This window comes from Protomyctophum bolini, assembly GCF_963924005.1.
Source record: "Protomyctophum bolini genome assembly, chromosome: 8".
Taxonomy (NCBI): domain Eukaryota; kingdom Metazoa; phylum Chordata; class Actinopteri; order Myctophiformes; family Myctophidae; genus Protomyctophum; species Protomyctophum bolini.
Window position 1 is genome coordinate 41,939,176 of NC_137869.1, and position 17,426 is coordinate 41,956,601.

The window sequence follows — 17,426 nt, forward strand, 5'->3', positions numbered from 1 at the left end:
CCATTCTGACCTGGCACCCAATTTGGTGTTAGCATCATGTTATGCTTTAGCTATTGAAAAATAGCAGATCTACAAGCTCATATCGCGCCACTGAGTGGCGCGATACGAGCTTGTAGGTCTGCTATTTTTGAAAAATCGAAGAACGACTGACATTTTTAGAATCTGATCTCAGGTCAGAATGGGTTAATCAGACCAGTGTGTGTCCAGTGGAAACCTCGTATGAATCTGATCTCAGGTCAGAATGGGTTAAGAGGAGCAAATAGTGATCACAAGGGGGTTCCACTGTACCTCAAGCCTGTAGGCTTGCAGGAGCAGGACTGGTAACAGGTATAGAAGGAACGCACTGGTGCAAACTCGGACAGTTTAAGCTTTTGAGCTTAAAGCTTTGAGCTTGTGGATCTGCTACTTTTAAATGTATTTTTTTGTTGTGGCTTTCGCCTTTATTTTATATTTGTTATGGAGGGACAGACAGTCAGTAGGCTGACAGGAAATGGAGAAGGCCGCACAACTCTTAGCCACGATGCCAAAAATGTGGTTAAAAAGGGACAGGAAACCAACGTTTTGATGGAAGCGTTGGTTTCCTGTACCTTTTCAAATGCATCGTGTGTGTGGCCTCCTCCTCCTCCTCCTCAAAGCGGCACTATCTTATATCTTTTTTTTTATGAACATATGGTCATGTATCTGCATGGTAGAGCATGTTATTATAACTTTTTTCAATTGTGGCGTTTGCATTTGGTCTCCCTGCTCCTCTATATCGAATCATTTAAATCCTGTGTCTATAGATGAGACATGACCTTTGACCTGATCCTGTGTATTGACACGATATTCTTTTTTTTACCTGAAGGTCGATATTATTAAATGTGTCGCCTCACCTGATCAAGCAGAAGCAAGAAAATGAAAGTGTGCATAGGCTACTGTAGCTTTAACATATAGTTTAACATACAGTACTGGTTCTAAAGTTTAATTCAGCCCACAATTTAAGCATTTAGCAAATGAAGGGCCACACATGAGTCCCACAGTGTAATGACTTTGGGACCCAGTTTTAAAGCTATATACGGCTGCTTAGACTATATGACGTGCCCATCAGAATCCTCTCTTTCTTTGAAACGTGCACACACCCTGCTTACACGCCTCACAGTGGGACGCCTCGTGGGGGCCGTCGGGTCTTTTGAAGTGCTTCTTGTACTCCTTTTTGGCCGGCGCGTCGTCGTAGTAGTCGACCCCGATCTTCTCCATCAGGTGATCCAGGAGGACGTTGATGGCGGCGGGGGAGAAGCACGCCTCCTCCATTGGGGCGTCGCTGCACTGCTTGCAGTTCTGGCGTAGAGGCCTCACCTTGACGGTTCCCTGGCGGCCCGTCAGGTGAATGTGGAACACCACCATGGCCCGGCCAGACGGCCAACTCCTCCTGCACTCGGAGCAGCGGAACCTTTTTTAAGAGAGAGGGCGTGGTGGGTCAATGCATTTGTTGTTGTTGTTGTTAATGTTGTTGTTTTATTTACGCCTTTTATTGGTTTTTTGAAGGGACAGACAGTATAGGCTGACAGGAAACAGGAGAGAGATGGGGGGGAAGACATGCAGTAAAGGCCGTGTCGGGCTCGGGAGTCGAACCCGCGGCACACTGCGACTGGATTACCAGTCGGGTGCCCAGACGGTTACGCCACCGCCTGGGCCATGTTGTTGTTTTATTGATTCATGTTTTGGGGGGGGGGGGGGGCTCCTAATACAAAATACAGTAAGCTAGAGCATACAAGATATCTGCACGTTTAAAAAGTTACAGTGTAATTACTATTTAATACCAAATTGGCCAAATTGTGTTTGCCATGTTTTTGTCAGGGTGGGGGTCCTGAGTTCAAATATGCTCATTTTGGGGAGTCGCATCCTGAAACATTTGGGAACTCTTATCTTTATTGACAAAAATGCATACGGTATATGACCATGCTGTACATATTGGCCAAAAGGATCAAACACAAAAAGGATCCTATTTAACATTGCATGTTGTCAACTCACACAACACACACACACACACACACACACACACACACACACACACACACACACACACACACACACGCAGTTTTCTAATATTCTTTGAGGTTATATACAGAGGTGGACATTTACTTAAGTAAATCTGTTCTTAAGTTGAAATGTTGTACTTAAGTACAGTACTTAAGTAGAAATTCTATAAGTACAGTAGGCTACTTTAAGTACATTTACTTAAGTAAATTTACTTAAGTTCATGGTTATATACATAAAACTTCACATAAGAACGTACAATCGTACATATAGGCCACTGACCTTGCCAATGCACCCTTTTGACATTGTTTCCAGCAATACCGTGGTTTGTTCGGCACAATACTGTCGTCAAACTCCAAACGCCAAGAGTCACCTCGTTTGAGCTTTGCAGCCTTTGCCTGGAAAATGCGCATCCAATCCCCTGACATGATTAGATTGACAGAGAAATAGAAAGTAAAGTCGGCTATTGTGTAACTTCTCCAGGTGTGTGTGAGTGAGTGAGTGTGTGTGCTGTCTGCAGTTACTGCATCTTATTATAAGCACATCAGGACCTCCTCAGGCAGTGCACTGTTGCCTCGATTTTGTGAGAGAAATAAGCAACCAAGTCTATGAAAACAAGCCCAAAAAAGCCCATAAAAATGTGACTCCATCATCTGCAGGGGTCAGTGGGTCATGCTACAAACAGACCAGTTGTGCTACAATTACAGACAGCCCTTCATTGGTGCGATGTGCATCGCTCAAAAAGCCACAACCACAAAGATTTACAAGCAACGTACTTTAAGGTCACTGTCACTGTCATCAGGTCAAAGGGAGAGAATGTGATTGCCCCACCTCTTTATCCCCCCCCCCCCCTTTGTTTTCCCAATTTATTTCTATTCCAACACCAATACCCAGGTTTAATTATGTTTGAGATATATCATTGCTGAAGTCATTGTTGTGTTTTGAATGAATGTATGGGACCCAAATGGAAACAAGACTGCAAGGTCTTTCTTCTGTGCTATCCTTTTGGACCATTTGTGTGACTGTACCCCCCTGTACTGTTTGCATTTTATTGTCTAATAAAATGATCAATCGATCAATCGATCAATCAATCAATAAATCAATAAATCAATCAATCAATCAATCAATCAATCAATCAATCAAAAAACAGAAAAACAAGCCCAAAGTTGCTTATAATAAGCAGACCTGGCAACACTGGACAGGGCGTGAGTGGTTGTGTTTTGGGAGAAATGAAACTAATAGATTTCCATTATGTAATGTTTCTGTATCAGTTCATGCTAGCAGTTTATTTTCTTCTGCTGTCTATGCATCATAAATTATATTGCTGATAACGTCAGTAGATTAGACATTTTTTCATGGGTTGAATCAATATTTATAAGGCTATTATAATGAATAAAGATATGAATTATTTATGTGATTGTGTGAGCAATTTACATTTTCACTTTTAATGCCCTTCTTGGTGAAAAAACAAACAAACAAACAAACAAACAAACAAAAAGTTGCTCTTGAGTAGCCTATTTGATTGCAGGGGAAAAGAAACCTACAAACTTGTTGGCAACAGCATCTATAATAACAACCTTATATCATAACAAGTCTTATATTTTTAATTCTAGGTTCATGGGTAACAGGAAGGGTGGGCGTGGGCACCAAAACATTTTGGGCACGAGGGGAAATTGGGCACCTAGTGCATATAAGGAAGAGTGGGTAGGCTACTGGGGACATGTGGGCACCAAAACAGAGTATGGGCACCTGCAGCGGCCTTGGAAACTATAGGGTGGGCACTAACTACATAGGCTGCCGCTATATACCCAGAAGTCTTCGCCACAATTAAAATAATAATTTCCATGGTTGCATGCATTGACATTTCTCAGTGTTTAAATCCATTGCTGGCTGTCTGAATTAAAATAATAATAATAAGTTAGTTTAAAAAGTCATTACAATTTTGATATAGCCTACTATTACGTAGTTATATCTACTTTAAAGAAAGCTCATGTCATAGTCTTATTTACAGATCACTAGAGGACATGAATGATTTATGCAACCTTCTTTACAATTAATGAAGTATGTGAATGTTGAGCAGCGTTTGTATTTGTAACTTAAAAGAAAATATATCGGCCCTAAAAAGGTTTATTATTTATATTTAAAAACAAAACAAAAAACGTCACAGAGACATCTATCTTATTTTGAAAAACAGAAATGACGACACAGCGTCGCCATGGTAGCAAATAATACAAGTCTGCATCTGCAGTCAGAGACGATGAGCTAACGTTAGCTAATAGCTACATTCTTGTTATTATTACTTCATGAATTTGTGCTGATTCCGAATGTTTCTTTAGCAAGCTATGGAGGGCGGAGATACCGGGGGAAACACGTACCTTATACGACCTAATTACCACAACAAGTAAGCTGTTCAAATTTCAAAGTACTCATAGCCTGCTTGTAATGCTATTATGCTAATGATGAAGCTATTGTTCCATTCACACAGTTAAAATACTGTCTGTCGTTAATGCATCCCAGGCCTGAACATATCTGTGTCAAGGATAGTTTGACAGATAGGAATAGGATATGTCACAACGTTAGGATTTTAAAGTGTGTGTGTGTGTGTGTGTGTGTGTGTGTGTGTGTGTGTGTGTGTGTGTGTGTGTGTGCGTGCGTGTGTGTCAGGTTTAAACCTGCCATTGTGAAGGAGTGTATTGGTGACATCCTGCGTGAGCAGCTCACTGGGCTGCAGTATGACCCAGAAGAGGTTCCAGGGCTGTCCCGAACCCTGGCAGACAGCATCAAGAACAAACTGAAGAGTGAGATATACCACACATTATTTTCCTCTCTCTCACTCTCTTCCCTACCTTCCTTCAAAACTGCCATAAAAAAGCACTGCACTTGTCTGCAATTTGCAACTAGACCTAGACAAGTATGGGACCCTGACGAAGGCTTTTACAGCCAAAACGCGTAGGTCTGTCTTTTTAATGCTCTTTGCCGAGATGCCACTTCAATAAAGGCTTTTTTACTTGACTGTATAGCAGAATGCCTTGGAGTGGACCTCTTTTTGTATTTTCATTATCGAACCCTCGCCAACGGGCACCTGTTCACAGTTTGTATATAGCCTCGATACCCAGGCTTTAATTTTCGTCGGCGCAAAGAATGAAACGGTTTGTATACCACCAGCACGGACCACGGCAGCGCTTCTACTTTCTATTCAACGTTTAGACCTAAAGACAAGTCTTCTACTTCTAGCTTGCCACCAGAAATTAACCCCCTCTCCCACTATTTATTCTGTAAATATACTTTTATTGCTTCTATTATTGATGATTTGTTTATTGTGTTGTTACGTCTTTTGTGTTATCCTTTTAGCATTGCTGCATAACTGTACCTCTTTAGTTTTTTTCAAACGGCCACCATCACAGTGTCACCTGTTCTCTTCTCATCACAGGTGTGGGCCTTGACAGATACAAGCTTGTGGTACAAGTGGCCATTGGAGAGCAACGAGGTCAGGGAGTCAAGTAAGTGAAGTGACTGCTATCAGACGAGTGTCATTAAACTGTCAGAGCCATGCATGTGAATTATGCTGTAATGTATTCCTGTAAATATTGTCGTGTCTTGTCGGGAATCGGGAGTGACCGACAAGTCACAATGAGGATGTATGCTCGTGAGAAAATAAGTGTACTATTACTACATATAAATGATTGGAAAAGACTGGATAGTTCATTGGTTCTCAAAGTGGGGTGCAGGGACCCCGGGATCCTGGGAGGGGTTCCAGCGGGTCCCCAGCAAAGTGTGTTAATCACAATCATTTGAACCACTACTTCATACATTTATACGTTAATGGCTATTCAAAAATGGACGATATACAAGCTCACCGTGCGTCACTTCGTGTCGCACTGTAAGCTGTTTAAAAAAAAAAATCTCCTCTTCTGGGGGTCCCTGGCGAAGAGGTCTGTCAGCAGCCAGCAGCGTCTAAAAAAAGGTAGGACTTTGTCCGGAGCTTGACTTCTTTTGTAAATGCCACTTCATTTGTACATTCACAGCATTTTGTGTAGACGGCAAATGTGTAGACATGATTAAAGTACCTTGATTTTTCGCTTGGCATTAATAGGTTTGTACAAGTGTCTGGATCTTACTGGCGGGTTGGAACACTATTCTAACAAAACACGTTCCATGCCCCATGCAATGTTTTGATGATGATGATGATGATGATGGTGGAGGAGAGTGCTGTATAAACACGCTGGTCCATAATCTCACATAGAGGTGTTCAGTTGTGTTGAGATTTGGTGACGGAAAAGGCCATGGCATGTTTCCTGTCATTTTCATACTCAAAGCATTCAGTGACATTGTATGCCTTGCGGATGGGAGCATATGTCATCAATAGTACCTGGAAAGGACGCACCGACTTGTTTCGGTGATATCCTTTTGGACTAAGTGTTTGGCTGTACTCTGACCATAAAGGTGATCACACAGACTAACTTGGTGTTGATTTGATATGCCCCAACTCACGCCAGGAGAATGTCCCCCACAGCTTAACAGAACCACACTTGAGCAGGGGTCAATGAAGCATTCAGGCCTACACTGTTCTCTTGGTGGACCCACATGTAGTTTAATTGTGTCATACAGGACACCTATATTATGGAATCATTCTACATTCCTTATGCTTTTCTCTTCTTTTTCCTTTTTCCTTTGTCACCTGTCTAATGTGTCTGGTCGCACATTTTTTATGTAATTTGACACGATGTCGGAATCAAAATATATGCTTCCTTTTATTCCACCAGGATGTCCTCAAGATGTTTCTGGGATGCCGATACCGACAGCTATGCAGAAGACATTTTCATGAACGTAAGGATTCAAGATTTCTATTTAGTTACCCCTCGTATACGAGTACACACACGAGTACAATCCTTTAGTTTCAGGTCCTCAACATTGTAGGAACAATAACAAAAGAATGTGTCTGTGTGTACGACGTACATTTATGTGTGCATATTGTAGATTTGTGTGAGCAAACTTGGTATACAGTCTCAGGTGCCTGTGTGGCAACAAGTCTATAGTGGTAAATTGTTCATAAAGCTGTTTGTCTGGTTGACTCTGAAGTATCTGTTTGGGAGCCTTGACGATGCAGAACTGTTTTCCATAATATGGAAAACAGTTCTGCATCGTCAAGATCGTCAAGGACTGTTTCAGAGATTCTATATTATAGCATCTCTGAAACAGTCCATGGCTGTCATTAACTGTTCGATGAATTGAGTAGCCTACATAAGGACCGCTATGGAAACACAGCCATAGGCTTCCTTGTGTTAAAATCCTCTTAGCAGACCTTTTTTTTTCAATCAATCAATCAATCAATCAACAATGCTAGAGTCTGTGATAATGCCAGAGGCGCCTTTCAAGTTGTCTGTTCAACTGGATGAAATCATTTTGAATGACTCGTTGACCGATTTTGCTTTGCCTCCACAGGACAGTTTGTTCTGCATGGCGGCTGCTTTCGGATGCTACTATTACTGAGGAACAAAAGGACAGTGAGATGACAGAGTTGTCTTTCTGGTGACGATTACAGGATGCTTAATGATGCTGCTCAAAGGCCAGCGACTTCCATTATTAATCGTGGTCTGTTTAGTTTCCATTTGATCCTAAACATTTTGTAATGACGCTGAGGTGCATTCTTTTTTTTTTTATGCCTTGGGTGGCTGTGGCTCAGGAGGTAGAGCAGGTCGTCCAATGATCCCTGGGTTGGCGGTTTGAATCCTGGCTCCTCCTGTCCACATGTCGAAGTGTCCTTGGGCAAGACACTGAACCCTACATTCCCTCCAATGAGTTGGTCGTGTGAGCTTTCCACCATTGTTGTGTGAATGTGGGAAGTGAGGACGCTGGCGTCGACTGTTCGCCGCTTCACCTCCCAATGTATGAATAAATTAACCAAAGTGAACCATTGAAAGGCGCTATAAAAATTGCAATTAATTATTTAATACATGGGAATTTGTGACAATGAGCGTTTGTGCACATAATATGCGACTGTAATGAAGATTTACATTTTGATTAAACAATTTGTATTTACAGTATCTAGAATGTTCCTGTCATGCTTGTAATGTATCCATTAGTCCTGCATTGTGTTCATGCTTGTATCTACCACTGTATTGTTGCACATGTGTACACCACCAGAGAACATGTTTATCTCCAATGTATACATACTAGGTAGTAGGTTCCCGTTAAGGTTTCCCTGTGGGTTAGTGTTGTACATTAAGGTATTGTTATTGAAACATGGAGCTCAACATAATGCATGTCATCAACAAAAAATTACAATTATTTTAACTACAGCCTATTTTCAAATGACACTGTGACATACACCCAATCTGGGAACCAGCTCACCTGTGTCTGGGAACCAGCACACCTGTGTGCAGCGAGGCGTGCTTTCGGTATATATAAATGTCTAACTCATATTGCTACGATTAGGTGATGGTAATAATGGTGATGTAAAACAAACACGGACAAAACAAACATTAGGTCTACATTCTCTGTATTGTTAATGGCATTTAATGTTTGTTAAGGACAATATGACGTGAATTTTCCATCATTGTCAATAGCGTTTTTAATGTTTGTTTAACTAAAAACAAACATTAAACCTGGGGCTAGCGCTCCTCAAAGAAGAATTCAGACTCGGCTGGCTCTGAGCCACTATACTGCTACAGTATAGGCTATGTAGGCTACATGAGGTTTAGACATGAAAGGTGCATGAGTATAGCAGTGGTAGGCCTACTGATTATAATATAGACTTAAGTACAAGAAGAGTATCAGCGTGAGGTCGCCTACGTTCCCAAAGTGGGGTCTTGGGGACCCCCAGGGGTCCTTGAGGCAGTAAGAGAAATCTTCTCTTATGGGGGTGTCTGGTAGGCCTATACCTTTTCTAATGGGGGTCCGTGGGCTAATGAGTATCAAATTCAATTTTGGGTCTTTGACATGAAAAGGTTTGGGAACCACTGGCCTACATAACGTGACTGTACACTGTACAGTAGTGGAAGAGAAGGATTGACTGTGAAAAGAGTACCTTGATATGTTGTTACATAGCGACACCCACTGGCCATCTAGGGAAATTACGTCTTGTTTTTACCCTAAATAGGAGACTCACTCAGGCCGTGTGGAACATTTGAACATACCGGTATGTACATTTGAAATACGTATCCGAACACAAACCAAAAAATCCAGCTGTTGACAAGTTCGCACTGTAATAATAAAAGGTTTAGAACCACCGGCATAAAAAGACTAGGTTTCGCTGTATTGCTCAGGCTGCACTGCAGTGTCTATTCACGGGCGCGAACCCACTACTGAGCGGCACGGGGGCTTTGACCTGCTCCGTTTCCGGCCTGGGCCGGTTCACCCCTCCTTAGACAACCTGGTGGTCCCGGGCTCCCCCGGGAGCTCCATATCGATACCGAACTTAGTGCGGACACCTGATCGACATAGTCCACTGCAGCTCAGAACTCCTGAGCTCAAACGATCCGCCAGCCTCAGCCTCCCGGTAGCTTGGATTACAGGCGCACGCCACTGCGCCCGGCGAGAATCAGAGACTCTCCTAGGGCTTTTAACTTTGAGAGCCGTTACGTCATTCATTGGTGATACTGCGCTCGTCACCGGCGCCATCTAGTGGCGGTAAGAATAAAACAATATGATGAAAACAGTCATTGAATACTTTATTAACAGTTTGCAGAAAAAGCGCAGCGCAATACAAGGATTTAAAACGGAAATTGGGCTCCTTATAAAATGCAACGTGCCATGACGTCCGGACCTGCACCTGTTCGGTGTGGATAAATGTGTTGATACAATGAATGTTCAAGTTGTAGAGCCCTGTACCAAGCCGCAGAGGGTAAGTTGAACCATACCCTCTATATCTAGAAAACTAGAAACTGTGTTTCTGTGTCTTAAATCTAAGCATCCAAAATACACCTGTGAAGTTGGGAACGAAAATAAGGTCTGCACACTGGAATAAGCTTTCTGCAAAAATAATTCAGATTTTATTTTATTTTAATTAATTATGTGAAAATGTGTGTTGTGAAAAAAGTTTGTGAAAAAAGCTTGGTGCTTACAGCTTAGGCCTACTACACCATAGTAGTGGGCAAGCTGTTTGGCATGAAGCTCTTCATGTGAAGTTGAGAAACACACAGCGAAAGTAGAAAACATTATTTTACACACAAAAACTGTTTTTTGGAGGTAAAATTACTGTTATAACAATGTACCCAGGTCTAACATTTAATATCATACATGTTGGTGGATAGAACCATATTATGTGAATAAGTATAAGTCTGAAGTATTATTCTAGTCATTTACTTTTACTAAAATGGTGGCTGTGGGTAAAATGAAGCCAATTTTCCTAAATCACCATTCATATTTGTTGTCTCCACCAGGCCTGGACAGGGGCCCCTGACCAGGCTTCATGATATATGGAGCTGGCCTGTTCTCGTGGTCTGACTTCACAATACTCCATATTTGGGCATGCCCGACACAGAACTCCATATAGGAATAAAGGGACACAGAGAGACAGATACAGAAATCTCCATATAGAGCACCGAAGTCTGACGTCAATATCGGTGGAGGACCAGGGGTTCATGTACTTTTTATTTGCATTGTAATCCCCATAGGGAGATCGCCTCATATAAGAACTGTGTTTGAAAGAATAAGCAAATCATCCCGGCTGTTTCACTCATATGGATATGAAGAATTACTGTTAGAATTACTGAATTACCGGTAGTTACTGCTGTTGAATTAGTTACATTTTCGCTAGAAACAGACTGTATCAAATATGAGGGACTGACTGGCATAAACGATGCAAAGACACCTCCCCGACAATATCGCTGAGTCAGTTTGTTTATTTTTGGACCACAATGCTTATATGAGATGATTTTGTGTGTGTGTGTTTGTTTGTTTGTTTGTTTGTTTGTTTGTGTGTGTGTGTGTGTGTGTGTGTGTGTGTGTGTGTGTGTGTGTGTGTGTGTGTGTGTGTGTGTGTGTGTGTGTGTGTGTGTGTGTGTGTGTGTGTGTGTGTGTGTATGTATGTATGTATGTATGTATGTATGTATGTCTCTAATTGGCTTTTGATGGTGATGTAATTAAGATAAATGACTGCATGGACGGTCATCAATGTCACCAGGTCATACAGTTCACTGTTTCTTATGTAAAACAAAATCCTACAAATCCTGCATTACTATGCATGGTCAGGGACGACCTGTTGAAAACCCACTGCCCTAAACCATCATATGATACATGTTACTAACATGTATGTTACTGCAAGTGTTTAAACCCGGCCGTTTATCCATAAGGCTTCCAGAGGGAGGTCTTTTATATTAGGCCTATATATGGCTTGTTCCCATTGGGGTCATTCAGAATCATACTCAATTCATTGTGGCCTCGCTTCTTTTTGCCTGGGCTTGTTTTTCTGTAGACCTGGCCACTCGCAAAATCTGGCAACACCATAGGACCTGAGGGCTATGTGTTGTGTCACTTGTGTGTTGCTGTCACCTGTGCAGCTGTGCTAGGCCTCCACGGCAAGTTGTGAAAACATTTAATTTAACAACAACCGTATCACCACTGCAACATAGACCTACTGGATACACTAGTACAATATTAGGCCTAGTCTGTCTAAACAGTAAACACCTATTATTTTGTATAGGCTGACATTGTTTTAAATTAATACAACAACATGTCGGTTAGTAAGTTGTGGCAGTCACACGCTTAAAGACAGAATAGCCTATCAACATTCAGTTCAGCAACTGTTGCTTCAAAACTGGAGCAAATGGATTATTTAGAAGAAATGCCTCCAGAAGACAACACCTGGTAAGTGCAGGCTACATTTTAGCCTTTCTTGTTGTAGCAGCTAGCCAACTGGCAATTTAATATTTAATATTAAATAACCTATCGAAGGCCGCCGTGCCGAACAGCCGTATACGTGCATGCGTATGACTGAGTGCCAAGTGCAGGCTTTGTTTCACGTCAACTTGTCAAGGCCGGGTTTTGGTTTTGTTATTTCTCACTTAACCTGTTCTATGATTTGGTCACATTTGCTGCTGTGTGTGACTTACAATTACATTATGTTGCTGTGTGGCTTTATTGTAGAAATATATATGCCCCCTCCGATAATCCCATTGTTCTGTAATAAAAGGAGATTATAGTTGCTATTATAATTGCTTAATTATTTTTGATTGATTTGGCTACTATGATGCTTCTAATTGACAGAAAGATATATTTCCTCCATCGTTTTGTTGGCAAGTCCCCTTGGCAGGCTATACTAGCTATATCATTAGCACTGTGGGCAAAGTATACTAATATCAGAAGTATAGGCCTAATAATGAAAATGTTTATGTGAACTGACACATAGGCCTATACAAGTTCTACTGGTAGACGTCATAGCAGCATGTCACCGCTAGATGTCACTCAACCTCCATCCAAAAGACAACACCTACAGTGCACAGCTAAACTTTCATCTCCAGTTGTAGTTGTTGTCGGTGTGATTCCTGCACTGCAGGCTGTTGGTTGCATTCTGTTGCCTCCACTAAGATTCACTCAGATACGAGACAGAAGGAGAAGAAGGGAAATGCATGGTGTGCTTTAATTCTTATTTCATATTGTCTCCTGTTTCTCAGTTCTCTTGCCTGTTGGATGGTTGTGTCTATGGTGTCTATATATGGTGCTGGTAATTGTGTCAGTCCATGGCACTATAGTGAGAGTGTATTGTCTTCTCTCGTTCTTTCCACAGAAGAATAGAAAATGCTTGATAGTGGGCTCGATAAGAACCAGGCTCGATAAGCCTATAGTCGATAAGCTGCTCGTTATCAATAAACATTTAACGAGCTCCATCCCTATAGCTAATGGGTCAACAATATTATGCCGTGCCTATAGCAATGTACATTCCCTTATACAGCAGCCATAAAGAACAATGTGACAACAGAGTTTCGGGTTGTGGTCGTGGTGCAGACAGACAATGAGGAAGGTACCACAGAGAGAGATTGATTCTGGCTAGAAGGACATGTAATCTGGCTTTGACTGTAAAGGTCTTCCTCATCAAATGCAAAGGACACCATACTGTAATGTTTGAATATTATGTGAGAGATGGTGTGATTTGCAGCAGGAAGGCATGAGCAAGCCTTAATTCCTTGCAGTTTTAAACTAGTCCAGTGTTGTTGTTTTTGCTGTTGCGTAACATTAGAGGGCATCAATAACAGTAGCCCATACTGAGATCGAAAAGTTGGTAATGATGTTCTCATAAACTGCTACAGTGTCCGAGTCAGGGATACACTCCCGTTCTCACACAGAGGCCATCGAGGTCAGGCCAATCTGTGACTCCCCAAACCCAGTAGCATATAACATGCGTGTCCATTTCAAAGCTGGGCTTTCTTCTGAAACCCCAGGAAACTTGGCTCGCCCTCTCTAAACTCTTGCCAAGGGCACTTTATGCCGTTTCATGTCCAGAAAACGGAGCAGATCTATAAGCAAGTTCCCTGACAGTCTTGTCATCATTGTTTAGCATGTTTATCAAGTGAGCCCTAGCCTTGTGGCATTATATAGGCTATTCACTCTTTGGGACGTCAAACCCACTCCCGCTTGGACTGGAAATAATGTCTCTGGTGGTGTGGCTGTTGAGTCCAAATCACTTTATCACAAAGTAAACCATTTTGTCCTTTAGTTCACCAAGTGTTTTGCACGCCAAACGCTACAGTAGCTGAAACGTTGGAGAAAAGGCGTTGAATTCTAGACAGGACAACCTGCATAATTGTCAGGATATGATTTTGGGACCCAGAAGCGGACTAAATGCAAGCAAAAACTGGTGGGACTGGAGCAGAGAGCACAGGGACACAGGAGATATAATCTGGCAGAGAACAAAGAGACAAGCAGGGTTTAAGTAGACTGAGTGTGACAAACGAACAGAGTGCAGGTGTGAAGCTCCACTCTGATTGGCTGATTGAGAGTGAGCAGATGAGTGGGAGTGACGGCACTGGAATGACAAGAAAGGACAATTAGTCAGGGCAGAAGCACATATGGCATGCAACAACTAGAAGTATACTTAGTATAGTCACACCCACAGGCAAGCCCAGACCCAAGGCTCAGACTGTATTCCTGACAATAATAGCCTCCAACTTCATCAGCAGTGGTGAGTGGTGACGCATCGATCAGGTTCAGCTATATACGTAGCTGTAAACTGAGCTAAAACTCAGTATAGTCAACCTGTTCTTTCCATTCTCCTGCTATATTAAATCTGTGACCTACTGTAGGTACTGTACATGTATGTGTCACGTAGGTTATACACACAAAGAGGTTCTGAGTTGACTCAGGACTTTTGTCAGCCTTAGAACCCGTATCGGTTTAATCACATTATAGGAACAGTTTGCGGATCCGGCTTTATCACACTGTCTGAGCTCGTACTGTATATGTGGTACTGTAATGTGGACTTCACGTCTGATCACGTCTGAATACCGGTGGTTCTATGGACCGCCATAACTTTGGGATTGTACAAAATGTGTACGGACCTGTAAGGGTCCATTTGGTTCGATTTGTACACTGTCAGAGTTGCAGACCTGTAATGGCCCCTTACAGACTGTAGGACTTTTAAAGTTGTCGGGAGTCATATACATATTTCACACCACACTACAGGAGTCTTCTTTTTTTATTTTTTTAATCTGCTGTCATTATATTATTGTGGCTTTCACACTAACCCGATACCTATAGGCTACATTTGTTTTTTATTCCAGTTCATTTTGACGTCTGCACATACTTGCAGGATCCCGTGATACATGCTCGAGACACAGGACGCGTCTCTCTCTCTCCCTCTCACTCACTCTCTCTCTCTCTCTGTCTCTCTCTCTGTCTCTGCGTGCACAGGAATACACAGGGTGAAATAGAGTGAGACAGGAGTCAGGATGCTAATCTTGACACTCACTCACTCACGCACACGTACACGCACACGCACACGCACACGCACACACCAACCAATCAACGCATGTTCAGCACTCTCGTCTCCGTCCTCGGTTCTCCCATGAGCCGGTCTATCATCATCATCATATGTTTCCTCCCTCCCTCCCTCCCCAGTCTCCACCTCCCCTCCTCAAAGCACAGCACCATCTGCCCTCTGGCCCCGGCAGCCTCCATGCAGCTCGTCATAGTGTTTTCCGTCCGGTCATGCAGTAAAACTCCCAGCGAGGCTGTTTGTTGTTTGTGCTGCTCTCCATCTGCCTTCGCCACCAGTTATGGACATCCAGGGCTCAGCCCCGGCCTGAAGTGGCTTATTATTATTATTATTATTATTATGTCGCGCGGAGAGCTCGTATAGTATATACGTCAGCATATAACGGCTACTAAGTAGAAGATCTACTTTCAGAACTTGTGTCAAAGTGTCAAGTAGGGCGTTGATGTACGAAGGAAAAAACAACAACACTGCGTTTTTGTTAAAATCCGGAGATAAGAGGTTTCTGCCCGACAGTAATCTCTGCACTGTATATCCTTCACAAGTACCGTTCCATCTTGTGCTCGCTCTCTATCCTTCCTCTGTAAAACTTTAATTCTCTGCTCCACAAATTACCAGTTGAAATGGAAATGGCAAAACTGAAAGGAGTCAGCCCTAATGCACCGACCCCACTTATGGCCATCATAAATCCTCTTGGCATTTCAAAGAACAGAGCGCCGGGGTCTTATATGCCTATTTAAAATGCAGCAGCATTTCGTCTGCACTCGAAAGACCACCATAATCCACAACCTTTTCAGACGTCGATTTGGTTTGAAAATATGACTGTGTGCCTGTTGCTGGCCCTTTTGGAAGGATATTATGTTGATAATGAGCACTTTTCAAAACAAAGCTTACTACGTGATGTACAGTACGATGCAGTCCAGCGTAGCATTGCTAAGCTATATGCCGTAAAAGGGAGTTTCCTATAACGGTTTAGGAGGAGCACTCTCCGCAGGTCTCGGTGCCGAGGCAAATAATTTCATAGCCGGAGGACCTCAATTGCAAAGGTCTGGTAGCCGTTTGATACTGATTAATGGTAGCCATTTCATATCATTACTTTTATTACCTACACCTGGGTTTTTCTCAACACTTTTCAGAGAGAGATGAAGCAGGGACCCTCCCACTACATATTGTATAAAATTGTGTTGCGGATTAAATCTTAGCAATAGACTCTTGTCACTATGATCGGTGTATGTTGGACTCCTGCTAATGTGTATTTTCAGTGTCATAACCCGGCCCATTGGGCCATGACAAATTGAGGACGACACAGTAGCAGTGTTGAAATAACAATAATTTATTGGTAAGAGATAACTAATAATAACTTAATATAAAGAATAATGCCTCAGAATGTATGAGATGTGGTAGTCAGTAAGATCAGTGGTGTCAGTGTGGATGTGTGTGTGGGGGGGGGGGGGGTGCATGGCCAAATAGGCTTCTTGTATACCCGTTGTCAGAGATCCAGTATATACTGTAAGTCATTTTACACTTTGCATGCTGAAAATAGCAGATCTACATGCTCGCAACGCATCGCATGCAGTTGTGGGCTTGTAGATCTGCTATTTTCAGCAAGTGAAAAAAAAAACAGACAGCATCAAGGCCCGCCAAAAAACACATTTTGTTCGACTAAATCAATTGTAGATTTAGTCGACTAAAATCTTATGCTATTTAGTCGACTAAAACTAGACTAACACTAAAACATTCCAGGTGACTCAAATGTGACTAAAACTAAATAAACTATTCAAGGGACTATGACTAAAAGTAAAACTATGACTACCCATGCAGTGCAGTACCCACGGCCACCCCACCCCCAATACAACCCTTGATGCTGAGTGCCATTAGGGAGGCATTGGTATGACTGAGCTGAGGATTGGACCCTGAAACCCCCAGTAACCACAATGCCACAAATATATGTGTAACATTATAAATACTCAACTTCTGTCATGCACACACGTCACTCCCACTTATATTGGCGCTCGGTCAAACCGGGACGCCGGTCGGGTTGGCCAATCAGGGAAGCCGATGCCTATACAAAGATGATAAATGGTGCATTTATACAGCGCCTTTATCCAATGCGATTTGCATTGTGCGTTACATTCATACACCGACGGCATACTAGTGAAGCCAATGCGAGGCACCAACCTGCTCATCGGGAGCGATTAGGGGTTCAGTGTCTTGCTCAAGGACACTTCGACACTGGCCTCGGAAACCCAGACGTTTTTATTTCCAGGGAGAGAAAGAAAAGTCTCTTCAATTCGGCATAGAGTAGCGCAAACGTCGATCACTCTCTGCTGATTTCTGATCGTCTGCACCTTTGTTAAATTGACGCACACACGCACACACACACACACACACACACACACACACACACACACACACACACACACACACACACACACACACACACACACACACACTCCTCTCTCTCTGTAGCTCTAATTAATTA

General features: G+C 42.5%; 2 protein-coding genes across 2 annotated transcripts; one reads left to right on the plus strand and one right to left on the minus strand.

Moving 5' to 3' along the window:
• Window positions 1-951: 951 nt before the first annotated feature.
• On the minus strand, window positions 952-2,552 carry LOC308320051 (receptor-transporting protein 2-like). Its single transcript, XM_080770355.1, has 2 exons — window positions 2,299-2,552; window positions 952-1,429 (listed from the first exon to the last, which is right to left on the minus strand). Exons 1-2 carry the CDS (start codon window positions 2,442-2,444, stop codon window positions 1,084-1,086), a joined length of 492 nt encoding a protein of 163 aa, XP_080626481.1. The 5' UTR covers window positions 2,445-2,552; the 3' UTR covers window positions 952-1,083.
• A 1,694-nt stretch (window positions 2,553-4,246) lies between these two features.
• Window positions 4,247-8,060, plus strand: LOC308320052 (dynein light chain Tctex-type protein 2B-like). The gene is made up of 5 exons (XM_080770356.1): window positions 4,247-4,417; window positions 4,681-4,814; window positions 5,447-5,516; window positions 6,780-6,843; window positions 7,459-8,060. Exons 1-5 carry the CDS (start codon window positions 4,359-4,361, stop codon window positions 7,504-7,506), a joined length of 375 nt encoding a protein of 124 aa, XP_080626482.1. The 5' UTR covers window positions 4,247-4,358; the 3' UTR covers window positions 7,507-8,060.
• Window positions 8,061-17,426: the final 9,366 nt, after the last annotated feature.

Excerpts from the sequence above, each read along its gene's own strand:
- LOC308320051 (XM_080770355.1), bottom strand. The coding sequence starts at position 2,444 with ATGTCAGGGGATTGGATGCGCATTTTCCAGGCAAAGGCTGCAAAGCTC. Across the intron at positions 1,430-2,298 it reads CAAAAGGGTGCATTGGCAAG|GTTCCGCTGCTCCGAGTGCA; the intron begins GTCAGTGGCCTA and ends CTCTTAAAAAAG.
- LOC308320052 (XM_080770356.1), top strand. The coding sequence starts at position 4,359 with ATGGAGGGCGGAGATACCGGGGGAAACACGTACCTTATACGACCTAAT. Across the intron at positions 4,815-5,446 it reads CATCAAGAACAAACTGAAGA|GTGTGGGCCTTGACAGATAC; the intron begins GTGAGATATACC and ends TTCTCATCACAG. Across the intron at positions 6,844-7,458 it reads CAGAAGACATTTTCATGAAC|GACAGTTTGTTCTGCATGGC; the intron begins GTAAGGATTCAA and ends TTGCCTCCACAG.